At 42.9% G+C, this 15,573-nt stretch overlaps 1 protein-coding gene across 1 annotated transcript in view; it reads left to right on the top strand.

Moving 5' to 3' along the window:
- Window positions 1-15,573, top strand: part of LOC122795777 (1-acyl-sn-glycerol-3-phosphate acyltransferase epsilon-like) — an 800,499-nt gene that overhangs the window by 412,751 nt on the left and 372,175 nt on the right. The window contains exon 4 of the mRNA XM_044064106.1: window positions 10,858-10,947. Coding sequence (XP_043920041.1) covers window positions 10,858-10,947 — 90 coding nt within the window. The remainder of the gene's footprint in view (window positions 1-10,857; window positions 10,948-15,573) is intronic.

Below are 15,573 nucleotides of genomic sequence, written 5' to 3' on the forward strand. Positions count from 1 at the left end.
GCGCTTCTATCTCCAAAAGCAGAGAAGACAAATCACAGCCGTACAGGAAACAGTCCCAATGACTTTCCTCTGCCAGCACCAAGCACTTATCTTTTGGCAGCCCCCTTAGGGGGAAAACTAGCACTTTTCTCTCAAAACTGGCACATGATCACCCATGACAAATGGGTCTTGAATATAGTGTCCCAGGGCTACAGGTTTCACTTTCACACCCTGCCAAGGGCAAAAGGTATTCCAGACCTGCCACACAATCAATGGGCAGAGGCACAAAAACAAGTTTCATCCCTTATGGACATGAGGGCCATTCAGCGAGTACCACAGAAAGAGCAGGGACAAGGATTTTACTCAAGACTTTTCTTGGTACCCAGAAAGGTCAAAGCCTGGAGACCAGTACTGGACCTGTCTATTCTAAACACATTTCTGAACGTCCCAAAATTCAAAATGTTGACTTTGCAGCAGCTTCTGCCCATGCTGGGCAAGAAGGCTTGGCTTGCAACTTTGGACCTAAAAGAGGCATTACCTGCATGTATCGATCAGACAATCTTGCAGAAGATACCTCAGATTCATAGCTGGCTCAATGCACTACCAATTCTCTGCACTGCCCATTGGCTTATCTACTGCGCCCAGGGTCTTCACAAAATGCCTGGCACCAGTAATTGCATATTGCAGACAAAGAGGAATTCAAATATATCCTTACTTGGACGTTTGCCTTATTCAAGCAGAGAACAAGGACATTCTACTAGAGCACCTGGCATTTGTAAAAAGATTATTGATTTGCGTAGGGTACACAGTAAACAAAAATAAATCAAAATTGGTACCCTATCAAGAGATAATATTCCTGGGTGCAAGCTTAAATACAACTGCTCAGATGGCTTATCTCACGCCAGACAAACAAATGCAACTGACTTCTTACTTCACAATGTTGGCAGCAAAGACCCAGTTATCTGTAAGAAAAATTCTGCAGGCTTTGGGCTTCATGGCATCCTGCATTCTGCTAATTCCATATGCCAGACTGCGTATGAGGAAACTACATTGGTATCTAAAAAGCGTTTGGACTCAACATTGCCACAGCCTGGAAACATTGATTACCCTCATTCCTTACCTTCAACGGGAGTTTCGATGGTGGGCACAGTCCTGTCACCTCAACAAGGGACAGCCATTCAACCTACCCACTGCCCGGCAATCAATAACAACAGATGCTTCAGATTATGCCTGGGGAGCCCACATGGCAGGAAAATGTATTCAGGGCGCATGGCCCTCAAGCTAAATGCATCTTCATATCAATCAAAAAGAGATGCTAGCTGTTCAGAATGCCCTGACAGCTTTCAAGGACCTTCTTCATCCAGGACAACTACTAATAAGGACTGACAATACTACAGTCATGTGGTACATAAGCAGGGAGGCACACATTCCTACCCCCTCTGCAGACAAGCCATGACTCTGTGGGACACAGCATTGACTTATCAAGTACATCTGCAAGCACAACTCCTGCCAGGAAAGAAAAATGCTCTGGCAGATGAACTAAGCAGAAACATTACGGATCCCCACGAGCGGAAACTGGATCCACAAGTCTTCAGCATGATGATAAAGAAATGGGGATGCCCAGACATAGATCTTTTTGCCTCCCCTCACAACTGCCAACTACAGAGATTCTGCACAAGGACTTATCACAAGCAAGCATGGAAAGTGGATGCTCTATCATTCAGCTGGAAAACCCTAACAGTATATGCCTTTCCTCCTCTGCCTCTCCTTCCCAAGGTACTCCTAAAGGTCAGACAAGAAAAGGCAAAAATGATTCTGATTGCCCCAGACTGGCCACGCCAGCACTGGTACCCAATCCTAAAGAGCTTGTCTCAAGGCCCAGCCTGGACATTGCCTCTAATTCCTCACTTACTGACCCAACGAAACAATCAGATCCTGCACAGCCAACTCAGGACCCTAAATCTGGCAGCGTGGCGAATAATGTAGCCATTCATAACACACCTCTCTCTAATGCAGTGATGGATGTTATTTTGGATGCCAGGAGGCCAAGTACCAGAAAATCTTATGCAGAAAAATGGAAGAGATTCTGTGCTTGGAACCAGGCACAAGCAATTGACACGCTTGTACCAAATATTCCTCTGATTTTACAATACCTAACTGAGATGCTAGACAAAGGCCTATCCTTCTCATCAATTAAAATCCATGCCTCTGCCATTTCAGCTCATTACAATACGGAACCACCTGTTTTTCCTCATCCATTGCTAAGACAGTACCTCAGAGGGGGCCAAAAACAAAAGACCTCCAATGAGAGCACCAATACCTGCATGGGACCTCAATTATGTCTTAGAGAAACTCACACTGCCACCTTTTGAGCCAGCCAATACAGCTGAAATAAAGTTCTTATCTTGGAAAACAGCTCTACTGCTAGCAATAACCTCTGCAAGACGAGTCTCAGAGTTACAGGCTCTCATGGCTGTGGAGCCTTTTTATCATTTTCCATCCAGACAGGGTTTCTCTGAGAACAAACCCGACATTCATGCCTAAGGTAGTGTCCAGTGTGGCCCTTAACCAAACCATTCATTTGCCTACTTTTTATCCAAACCCACAGAATAAGGGTGAGAGACTTCTGCATTCTTTGGACATACACAGACAGCTACACTTCTACTTGGACAGAACTAAAGCTTTCAGAAAGACTGAGCAACTTTTAGTGGCATATGCTGCAGGATCACAAGGAAAGCCCATCTCTAAGCAGACTGTTTCAAAATGGATAGGCCACTGCATTCGATTCTGTTACTCACAACATGGCAAATCAATTCCTAAGGGCATTAGGCCACATTCTACCAGAGCAGCAGCCACTTCAGCAGCCTTCCTCAGAGGGGTACCAACCAAAGACATTTTAGAGGCTGCAACTTGGAGTTCAGTGCACACTTTCACCAAGCACTACCATTTACCTCTCTACTCTAAATCCAGAGCAGGTTTTGCCATTGCAGTTTTGCAGGGCCTTGTAGCCTCTCCTAATCCTATTTAGACACAGCCACCCTACCTCAGCTTTGGGATTCAACCCAAGTGTAATGACTGCAATAGTGAAACACGATGAACATAGTACAGTTGTGTACCTACCATAAATGTAGATGTTAGAGTGTATTCACTGTTGCAGTCCAGGTTACCCACCCACCACCCCCATTTTTCTTTGCTGGGGCTTATCTGTATTTCTATATCCTATACAACGTAGGTGGTGTATTTGCTTGTAGATGAAGGAAATGTTTGTTATTGCATGCATACTTATTGGCATAAATGTTTAGCCTACCAATTTGGGGGCACCTGACATCTGGGGCAAGAAAAACTGAAGAAAATGGCATCGGCTGCATCTTTTATACCCCTGGCGCACTGACGTCAGGGAAGAAGCGACAGCAACCGACGCCGGACCAGGACTTTGGAATTCAGGCCGACTGCGGGTAGCCTGCCAGCAGGTTAACCCAAGTGTAATGACTGCAACAGTGAATACACTCGAACATCTACATTTATGGCAGGTACACAACTGTACTTTTATTCTTCCAGTAATTGTCCTTTGCCCTCTAGGCCAAAAGGTCATTCTCTGAGGTCATTGGCCCTGTCCAGCACCTTCTTTAAAAATTTTTCTGTGGACAAGATTTTTGCAGCTGCTGTGTAGACTTCCTTACATAACTTTACTAAACATTATAAACTAGACATGATTTATAATTTCAAGATCAAGGGCTTCCTTTGGAGCCACTGTTGTCAGTGATCTCTTTTTATGACGCTATCCAAGTGCCAAGTATCTGAGGATTCTGACCCACAAGTCTGAGTGGACAGAATAAATAGACTACTAGACTACAGGCTATGTAGTTATATACTTGTCAAACCTCTAGATCTTTTCATTCTTGTCTGTCCTGCATGACATCCACCCCAATCCCCCTTCCTGCTTGCTCTTACATTGTGGGTAGGAAAATTTTTAACTGAGCTCAAAGCTGGAGCAATAGTTTTGCCAACTCAGATCGGGCAAGTGGCTGGAGGACTCTCAAGTCATTTTGAATGGATGAGGATGAATGGGCCAGCATAATAAGTACATAACTATCATATTCTGTCTCCTTCAGGTGCCTGGACACTGGTAAGCAGGAAAGTTAATATGTTCATCATTCTCACTGCTGAAGTAGCTTTTGACTATTTGAGTTCTATCCTGCTCTGCATACAACAACCAGTCAGCTTAACAAAGCTGTGGCTCCCTCCCACACATACACTCTTGACTGATGATTGGCTAACCTCTTAGAGGGACATGCAGTCTTGAGTACAGACCACATCAGTACTTTCTTGCAGGTTTGAGAGGAAGGAACTCTGAGGCTTCACATGAGCAATAATCTGCTTCAAGCTTAATTTCTGGCAGGTAAGCCCCCTTTGGGGAACCCTTCCACACCATTATTGTCCTTTAAGAAGATATTTATGCATTTTAATTGTTGATTAAAAGATGTATCTTCTTTTGAAGAAAAATGGTATTTTTACAGTATAGGAAGATTCCTGTCAGGGAATGCTAATGTAAGAACAAGGCTTTGTATTGTCTATTGCGGCAAAGGTTATGGTAAAAAATGTATTGCTTTTGAGACTTTTGACTGTGAAGTGTAAGTTTTAAAGATCAGGTGGTGGTTTACAGGGCTGAAAGCTAACTTTTATGTTGAATGCCAGTGTTCATTTAACTTATTTTCAGTGTAGTTCTTTCTGTCATTGCACTTCAAAAAAAGGGACTTGAGTTCTGATAGGGATTTTCATGTACTGCTTGTTCTTTTACTTTTGAAAGGAAACTGTGTGGGAATGTTTGTGTGTACGCTGCTTGAGAACAGTTGTCTGATAGCTTACCTTCTGACTTGCTCTTTCCAGCAGCACTTACCAGAAATCAGGCTTCTTCCTCCAGGTTTTTCCTCTGCTACAGCATGGATACCTACTCCAGCCTTTGTTGGCTTTTCTCCTGCCATGCATAAAAAGAAAAAGCAATGCAGAAGAAGCGCTCTTACCACCACCACCAGCTCAGATGATACTTCAGCCTCCAGTGGGTGACTGTAGTCACCAGTCATTGTTCCTCAGACCACTCATTTCTTAGAGTTCTCTAATTTAGTCACTTCAACTACCATGGACTGGAGAGTCAGTCATGGTTGTTGAAAGGTCCTATTTGTGCATGGGAGAACCACCATCTTTAGAACTGGGCGATACTGTGGGAGGTTCTTCTCAGGGTGCCAGAGAAAGACAACTCTTTCCAGGGGTGAAGTGCCAATCCTCCTAGTCAGTCGTCTTCTAGGGAGATTCCTACAAAAAAGAAACCGGTTAGACATTGCTCTCCTGGCTGAACCACATATCTGTTCTGTAGTCCTCACACATACTTGTTTGAGGCACTGCCATTCTTCAACTCTACCTATTTCCTCTTCTTCTTGAGTTGCTAGAGCCCTGAGTAATTCCTTAAACTTCCAGTTCTTTAGCCTGGTCTCTGTTGACCTTGGAGTCTACTCTGACAACTGTTTGCTGTTTAGTGTGGCAACAAGTGGTTTATGCAGTGAGGCAACTGTTTCACTGGGGATGACTTTGCAATCGCTGAGTCTAGCTCACTGCCCTTTCTTTACTAGGAGGAAGTCTACCTGAGTTACATTTTGTCCATTCTTGTATGTGATCTTGTGACTGCCAAGTGTTGGCTACTATCAAGCTATTTGCCAGACAGAAGACTAGAATGGATTCTCCTTCATTATTCCTGTTGTCCCACCCATGTGGACCCAGACAGTCCTCATATCCTGTTCCGTCTTTCCTAGTATGTGATTTTAGGTCACCCATTGTCGACACCAGTTCATGTTGTCCATCTTTATCTAGTAGGTCCTGCAACAGCTGTCTGAATGCACCCTTTTCCTCACTGTCACAACCCTGCTGTGGGGCATAGGCTGAGATTATGAATACTGCCTTATCATTACACTGGAGTCTGATTGCCATGAGTCTGTCACTAATTCTGATGATGTGCCTCACTGCCTTCTGAAGCCTCTTCTTCACAATAATTCCCAAACCATTTTTACCCTGGCTTCCTCCTGAGCAGTAGATTCTGGATCCCTAACCAAGTGGCTTTGCTGCAGTGCCTTCTAGCTTGTCTCCTGGATTCCTAAGTTGTCCAACCTTCTCCTTACCGTCATGTCATTCACTTCCAAGCTCTGTTCTGTCAGTAATTATTTGTTAATATTTGGCAGGTTGATTGGTTTTACATCCAGCTTTCACTTAACACAGCTATCCCAGGCAACCCGAGCTGAGCAACTGGACAGCAGCCAGCAGCTTATTGACCCAGGACTGCTGGGCTTTATGGTGTGTGCATACTGGCCAATAGGGTTGCATATACCCACACCCCTCCCACCATTACCATTGGTCCCTGACACAGGTCGGAATTGTCCAGGTCCTCAACCCACTTATCTCCGGCAAGCACCCAAGCCCATTTGGTGACATTAGTCATTGCTTCTGAATCACTGAGAGATTTATTTTTACACCATCAAGTGGCTAGTCTTGCCCATGGCATGCAGACTGTGATCCGTGCTATCCTATCTTGAGGATACATTGCACCACAGTAGATACCTGAAGTGGTTGGGCTGTACAACTCTTCATCCTATAGGGCAGCATCTAGAGTCTAAGCTACTGCTCAGAGCTCCATTCTCGGTCAAGTTTGAGATAGAATTACTTAGCATGTTTTTCAGAGGTGGCGGTACCCCACAGAGACACAGGGAGAACATGTAATCTCCAGACATTGACTAGAGGTCAGTAGTGAACCTTGTACCTTGTGCATGGAAGGCAAAGATCTTCATCATTATACCGTCTAGTCTTTTTAAGACATGGATCATGCAAACCAAAGCACATAAATGTAAAAAGAGATGTTGGATATGATCCATGCCTTAAAATGTCTTTATCTATGGTCCACTGCTGTTCTTCAGGTGATTAGAGTCAACACCACAGTGATGTGGTACATAAATGGAGGGCCACCAATTCATACCCTGTGTTTAGGCTGGCGATGAAGGGTTTCAGAAGTACCTCTGCAGTACTCTTTAACCCTCCAAGCATCTTAAATTCCTTCAGAGCAAAATATACTGGCAGACAAGCTGAGCAGGACAAGGACAGACCTTCACAAATGGAAACTGAACAAGAGAGTGTTCCAGAAGTTGATCCAGTTGAGAAACGCTTTAAATAGATCTGCTTATCTCCTTTTAAAACAGGCAACTGAACAAATTATGTTCCAGGGCTTCTTGCAAGCTAGCCTAGAAAATAGATGTATTTTCATTCACATGATTGGACATGTTCCACTGATACCCAGATAAATTCAGAACGACTCTCCAAAAGTCATTATATTGGCTTAGTTTTGGCCCAGGTAATGATGTTTCTCCATTTTTATGGAATTGGCCAAGGGCAGTTGCTCTTAACTTCCTCACAGACAGCATCTACTCACACATGGCAGTGGGAGTTGATACACCCAGTCTCCAGCAATTTCAGCTAACTACCTGGATGACTGAATTTTGATTCTTCTTAGGAACCTCTTTCATGAGTTATTTACAGGAGCTACTTAAGGAGGTAAAGAACGTGCTAATAGGAAATCTTCTATTGGCAAGTGAGAAAAAAATTATACTTGGTACCAAGCCAGTAACCAGGGACCGTGTAGGGATTACGTACCACTAGTTCAGATATATTTGTATAAGTTACTTTCCTGTGGCCTGTCGTACTATATCAAGATTCATCTAGTGGCTATTTCAGCATGTATGTCCTTGAACCCCCCCCCCCCCGTTTCTTTTCTGTTTTTGTTAAAGGCATTTTTTAAGGCAGTTTTACATATTAGACCTTCTAGGAAACAGGTGGCCCCTTTTTGGGCTCTTACATGTGAGCAGGAACCAGCTCAGCAGGTAGACTTAGGGTTCTTTACTGGGTCATTACTGGGTCTGAGTTGCAAGCTGTCATGGTGGGTGAACCATATCTGACCTTCCAGAGAGATGGCATCTCTTTAAGAACAGATCCTTCATTTATGCCCAGAGTTGTTTGAGTTTACCTTGAATCAGGTCTTCAGTCTCTCAGTGTTCTGTTCAGATCCGCAGGACCAGAGAGTAAGGATTCTATGTACTGTGGATTTTCATTGGCAGCTCAGGTACTATCTTGACAGAATCAAGTCCTCTAGAAATGCAGAACAGCTTTTTATTTTTATGATTCCAAAGAAAGGGAAACCCATGTCAAAACACACAATTTCAAGGTGGTTGTCTGCAGCTATTCCCTTTTGTTATACTCACCATGGTAATTCAGTTCCAGGCAGTATAAAGGCACATTCTACCAGAGACATGGCGTCTATAATTGCACATTGGAAAGGGGTGGATTCAGATGTTGTAGAGGTAGCAGCTTGGTCTTCTGTAGATAATTTTACAAAGCATTACAAACTGGATTTCTTTTCCAGGTCCAGGACTGCCTTTGCAAAGGCCATTCTCCAGGGGCTCCTGATGTCTTATTTCCCTCTCTTAGGATGAATAGGCTTTGGTAATCAACCCATTTAGCCAAAATGCTTACTGCAGCAGTGAGAGTGATGAACATAGCATATTATGTAAATTGCACTTACACTAACAGTAGATAGTTGAATTGCAATATGCTGCAGTAGTTGTATCTGCTTGCCATCCACCTACTTCTGTGTATAGTTACTTTTTGGGATATAAAGTTAAAGGTTCAGCATAAGTACACTATTTTTGCTGTATAGGCAAAAGTCCTGAAGATTTTTTCATTTTGACTCTGATTTCCCTCCTCTGGGCTAGCCAGTCAACAGAGTGAATGCATGCGAGTGAGCCACAGCTGTGTGATGTTGGCTAGTTGTTTCCTAGCCAGGATGCAATTCATATAGCCAAAATACTACTTTAGCAGTGATGAATTCAAGCATCTATTATTGGGATAAATGCAACTTATGCCACTGTACTTTCCAGTGCCCAAGAAGACAACCTTGTATATATATATCTTCTTACAAGTTATTGATTGGATTCCTTTATGCGCATAAACATACCCACATCTTGATTTTACTTATTTCTTTTAACTATCCATTATTCAGAACAGGCTCTTTCCACTAATGCAGTGACAGATGAAGGAAAATGTCTGCTTCTGTCTGACTGCTGAGCAGATGCTGCTAATTAGATGAACTAACAATGAATTGTAAATCTGGAAAAAAGGACAGTCTAATAGTAACTTATACCAAGTTCACTAAGACCTAAGAAAATAATGCATTAATTGCTAATAATGCAGCTAAGACTACATATCTCAAAAATAGACAGGAAGTTTTAATTTCCCCCACCACAAAAGTCATGCTGGAAAGTGATTAAAACCTTAACTGGCCATATAATCAGTCTTCCAGCCAGAGACTGTTCCTTTTTCCATTCCAGTTCATTATTTTTCCAAACCAACTTTGCTGAGGAAGATGTATGTATATTACCTGAAAACTATCTTGGACATCATCTCAAATCAAACACGGTCCTTTTCATGTAGTTTACCAGGAGGCAATATATTAGGAGCAACAAAGAAGTGCCTGTTAGCAGGTATATGAGTCACATTCAGGTTATCATGGCCGCTAATGCATCAGATTTGGGTGCATTCATTTGCAGAGTACCTAGAGGATCTGTTAGGGCCAATACTGTTTTTCCATTTCACAAATATTACTACTGACCTCCCTTTACTAAATGTCATCATGCATGCTCATGACTTCCTGCTTCTTAAAACCCACACTTCATTCTTTAGTCTGTCTCACTACATTCAAGTTGCAATTGTTCATGGGAGTTGACTTTCAATAACAGAATTTCCGTTGATCCTAACAAATCCACTGTACTGCTGTATGACTGTCCACAGAAGCTAGCTGATGCCATACCCCTTACACTTCTTGAGCCCCTCACTCGGATGCTAAATTTCATCCAGCAAGGGTTTGTAGGGCTCATTCCAGACCCCGCCTTATTTAAAATCCATGCAGAAACATTAGTAAACAGGACCTTATCATAACTGTAGCATTTCAGGCCTTGGCAAGGAATGTGTTCATAAGTTTGACAGTCTTTGCCTTGCAATGCACTAGTAGCTCACAGCTGCCCATTTGTACTTCTTACTGATTGCTACACATTCCACTGTATACTATTAGAAAAGTTCCACTGGTTACCAGTGAACGGCACAGTTGTCCTTCTGCTAAATGTCCTAATTTTAAAAATTATTAAACTTCAGTACTGCCATCCCCTGATAAGCAGACTTTTGGAGAAACCTCTTTTTTTTTCTCAAAAATAACAGTGAAGGCATTTATGTTAAGCATACCTCCTGTGGACTTGTGGGAGAGATTCTTTTCCAAACAGGTCCAGCCGTCCAGAATACTTTTATACATAAAACATACAGTCAGGAAACTCTGAAGGTCTTAAAGGTAAAACTAAACAAACACTTGTATAAAAGAAATTAAAATTAAATGCTTCCAAGACCATGATTAGAACAACTGTTAACTTGTGACTACTTTGTGTATGCATGCGTATCTGTACTGGCACTTTGTGTAGATAAAATGTTGAATTCATGTTTCATCAAGAATGGATTTATATCTCTGCATTCTATGTAATTAGTGTTGTGTTCATATTCTTAGGGTTGTTACCAAATTCTGCATCAACCTTTCAAGACTGTTACTTCCAAATCTGAGGGGCTGTCATTTGTAATTGTGTTGTTCTAACATTTCTGTGTATTACAGTTTTGATAGTGTTTGTACCTGTTTTTGCTCTAAGGAATAAGCCAGGTCCTGTCTGAAAAGAATCAAATAACCAGTTCACTTCTATAGTTTATGAAAATAAGTACATGAGTCCATTTCTAAAATATTTTCTTTCATTATAGCATGGAGGAATTTATGTAAAACGAAGTGCCAAGTTTAATGAAGAAGCCATGAGAAACAAACTTATCACCCAGAGCAAAAATGGGGCTCCAGTAAGTACCTTTGTATCCTTTTCCCCATTTAAAAATGGAACATTTTTGATTCTTGGGTGCAAACAGAACTGAGTGATTACCAATGTTTGTTTTGTTAGTGTTTTACCATGTTTTAGACCAGCTGCTAATACACGCAGCAGGGTAAGGTTTCATTTTCTTGTACTTAGTGTAGTTATCAGCATGCTGTTCATGTACTTCAATAACTGCACCAAGGGATTCACTTTTGTCTTGTACAAGAGTGTTTTCCAGAAATTAATACTTAAATGTTTTCAGTTGTATGTTAATTTACTGTCCTGTAACCAGTCTGCAGCTAGTAGCTGAGTAATTTCTTCATTGTTTCTGTACTTAAATTTCAAGACTTTCTCGATGTGCTGATTTGGTGTTAAGAAAAAAGGAAGTGTCAGCACTTTGTAGAATGTTTTTTGTGTATTTTAAAAGAAGAAATCTAGTATTCGCCTGGCTAAGACATCTTACTAGTAGCTGTCTGAAGTGTCTGTATTAAAGCTTGATATTTTGTTGATTGTTACGTTTTGCAAAACACATTGCCCTGAATAACAATAAAAAGCATAATAGTTAAAAGTATTGGATGTTCTTCATGTTTCACTGTTGCAATCATCACATTTGGGGTATCTGCTTGCAGTAGCCCTCAGTCGGCCTGATTATCAAAGTGTTGGGTCCTATGTCTGTTGCTGTCTCATCTTCCATGACGTCAGGTAGTCGGGGTAAAAAGCATGCAGCCAACGCCATTACATCAGTCTTTCTTGCCATGCGGTGCCCGAAGCAGAAGCAGTTAGCAAGTGCTGGTCGGCCAACTCCTGAAATTTTCGTTTTCGAGTTTCAGAACCGAAGTCTTCAACTAAGCTATGTATCCCGTTGGGGAACCTTTTTCTTGCTCTTAACCAATGTCAGTAAAAGTTAATTGTATTTCTTGTGGAAAGCAAATACCTTATAAAGATTTTCATTCGTACTGCATTCCTTGCTTAGGCCCAGACCATGATGTACCTCGCTTTCGATTTTGTGCCTTATTCAAACCTTGAACTATTCGTCTGTTTATTTACGCTTCTAAATATTTTGGTACTCTGTTCAGTTATCCAGAAATGGCTTCGGTAAGCCACCCGACTACCGACATTCTGAAAAAACGCAAAGATAAAGACAGACCGTATAGGTCCAAAGCTGCCAACGACGCTTCTCCTAAGCTAGTCGCCCGTTCGCCGGTACTCAGTGAGGCGCTTTTGCAGCCCCTGATGCCCGCTACTTCAGATTTGCAGGCCTCTACTGAGACCCATTCGGTGTCCTGTATGCCGCGAGATGCTACTTCAACTGTGGAACCTGTGGATGTCTCTACCTTGGATGGGTCCGGAGCCGCTGTGCAGGCACCGGCTTCTGAGGGTGTATGCAGGTCTACTGACCTGCATATTAAACCGACGCCATCTTCTTCTTCAAGGCCTAAAACTCGATCCGTGCCTAGAAATCCGACGTCCAGACCGCATGGTCAGGCCCCTTTGCCTAAAAAACAAATGATAAAGAATGGCTGAAGACCTTAGTACTCTAATCAGGGGAAGCCACCCTTCCCTCTGTGAGACCTAGGACTGATTTTCCTTATGATTCTTCTGATCAGGACTCTGACATTTGTTTCCTCTGATGACCAGGATTTACCCTTATCTACCTATGAGGATTCTGATTCAGAGGACTCCATTCCCTCTGCTTCCCCTCCAGAGGATTTCTGTTTTGGTGAAACCTTGCATGCTATTAGGGAGCATTTCCGCTGGGAAAGCTAGGATTACTCTGACTCCAAAAAAAGGCTTAGGGATTTCTTACTCCTGCCCCAACACAGGTCTTTAGCTATCCCTCCTGTACTGGACATTGTGGATGATGCCTTCTCGGAATCTAGCCTGACCCCTGACTCTCTACCTCCTGCTCCCAGAAAACCTGATCGGTATTACACGGTTCCTGACTCTCACAAGTTCCTCTTTAAAAATCCTACTGCGGATCCTGAAACCATTTCACAGGGACCCAAGGACATTAAGGCTACTACTGCCAAAAATCCTACCCCCTCTGTTAGATATTCCAGGGCGCTGGATAGATGGGGTAAGAAGGTATATACTTCGGCAACCTTGGCCATTAGGGCCTTAAACTGCTATTTTCATATGTTAAAGTATCAGCAGCATATTATTGGATTGCTTAAATAGAAAATGATGTTGATTCCTGACTGTGCTGAAAATAAAGATTTACAGGATTTAATGCATTCTGCTGAACAAGTTGGTAAACATACTTTGCAATGTGGTTTTGCTTCATTAGAGGCATCTTGCAGGGCTGCTGTCACTGGGTCTGTACTTAGAAGGCATGCTTCGCTTAAGGAGCAATCTTTGCCAGATCATGTTAAAACTAAATTGCTGGATGCTCCCTTAAACCAAGATTGCCTGTTTGGCAATAAAGCAGAAGTAGTACTTAAAAAGATGGAGGAAAAAGCTAAATCTATGCAAACTGTTAAAGATTTCCTGCAAGTACAGCCTATCAGATTTAGTAGGCATTGGCCCTCTAAGAATTGGTCCTTTCCTGCATCTTCCAGGCCTTCTCAGTCCAAACCCAGAACCAGCAGAACACCCAGGCTTCAGTCCCAAGGTACTCACAGGACTAAGCAGTGGGGGGCTCCCACTTCCAAAGCAGGGAGTAGTAAGACTCCCCTATGGTAAACTGTCTCAATGACTTCACTTTAAATCTTCTAAGTCCTGCACAACTGACTGTTTCTTTAGGGGGAAAGATTGCCCTGCCGGCAAAAAATTGGAAAAACATTACCCAGGACAAACTGGTTTTAAATATAGTTTCCCAAGGAGATACAGATTCCACTTCCACTCCTTACCAACCCCAAACGGTTGGCCAGATCTACCCCCAAATCAGTGGCAGAGGCTCAAAAGCAAGTTCTCTCTCTTTTAAGCATCAGAGCTATTCAACCTGTCCCATAAGAAGAATGGGGACAAGATTTCTCCTCAAGACTTTTCTTGGTACCCAGAAAAGACCATTCCTGGCGTCCTATCCTGGACCTGTCTATCCTAAACACATTTTTGGTGATCCCAAAATTCAGGATGCTAACTCTTCATCAGCTTTTTCCTATGCTAGACAAAGATGCCTGGTTGGCAACACTGGATTTAAAGGAAGCATACGTGCACATCCCAATAAGGGAATCTTGTAGAAGATACCTACGCTTCAAAGCAGGCTACATGCAGTATCAGTTCTCTGCACTGCCCTTTGTGAATACCCTGGGCACAGTAGATAAGCCAAAGTGCCTAGCTCCAGTCATTGCATTTTGCAGGCAAAGAAATATTCAAATATACCCATACCTGGACGATTGTCTAATTCAGGCAGAAAGCCTGGACATACTATTAAATCATCTGGCGTTTGTAAAGAAATTGCTAACTTCTCTGGGGTACACCATAAACGAAAAGAAATCACATCTTGTACCCTGCTAACAAATTGCATTCGTGGGAGCAAGCTTGAATACAGCTTCCCAGATGGCCTATCTCACGCCAGAGAAACAAGTTAATTTGACAGCCTACTTCAAACTACTGGCCACAGATACCCAGCTATCTGCAAGGAAAATACCACAAGCCCTGGGGTTCATGGCTTCCTGCATTCTACTAATTACATGTGCAAGACTGCATATGAGGAAACTACAATAGTATCTAAAAAGCCTATGGTGTCAACATTCTCAGGATCTAGAATCCATGATTCCTATCATACCTTGTCTACAGATAGAGTTCCTTTGGTGGGCAGAGGCCTGCCACCAAAACAAGGGACTGCAATTCACTCTACCCCCTGCTGCCCAAACCCTAGCAACAGACGCATCAGACTATGCGTGGGGGGCTTATTTGGCAGGGAAGTGCATTCAGGGCAAATGGAACCCAAGTCAAATGCACCTGCATATCAATCAAAAAGAAATGTTAGCTGTACAGAATGCTCTCACAGCCTTCAAGGACCACATTCTTCCAGGACAATTACTGCTAAAGACGGACAACACCACTGTTAAATGTGGTACATAAACAAGCAGGGGGAAACCCACTCATACCCTGTCTGCAGACTAGCCATGGCTCTGTGGAACACAGCCTTGAGCTACCAAGTGCACCTACAGGCTCAATTCCTGCCACGAAAGCTAAATACACTGGCAGACGAACTAAGCAGAAATCTCATGGACCCACGCAAGTGGAAACTGGAACCAAAGATATTCAACATGTTGAGAAACAAATGGGTGAGCCCAGAAATAGACCTGTTTGCCACCCCCCCAGACCTACCAGTTGGACAAATTCTGCTCAAGGACTCCCTACAAACAAGCTTGGAAAGTGGATGCCCTGTCCTTCACCTGGAAAAACCTGTCAGTTTATGCCTTTCCCCCTCTGCCTTTCCTCTCCAAGGTACTAAAATTCAAACAGGACAAACCAAGGAGAATACTGATTGCACCAGACAGGTCCCGCCTCTCACGCAGTGCGTCACTGCTGGCACCTGCCTCAGACCCCTGCCCTGCTGTCCCAGCAGGTGGGCCAGATTCTGCACCCATAGCTTCAAACACTGAACCTGGCAGCTTGGCTAATTACCTGATCTCTCCGTTACCATCCCTCAGTAAGCAAGCGATGG

Source organism: Protopterus annectens, chromosome 2.part2, assembly GCF_019279795.1.
Source record: "Protopterus annectens isolate FY-2018-M chromosome 2.part2, PAN1.0, whole genome shotgun sequence".
In the NCBI taxonomy this organism is placed as follows: Eukaryota; Metazoa; Chordata; order Ceratodontiformes; family Protopteridae; genus Protopterus; species Protopterus annectens.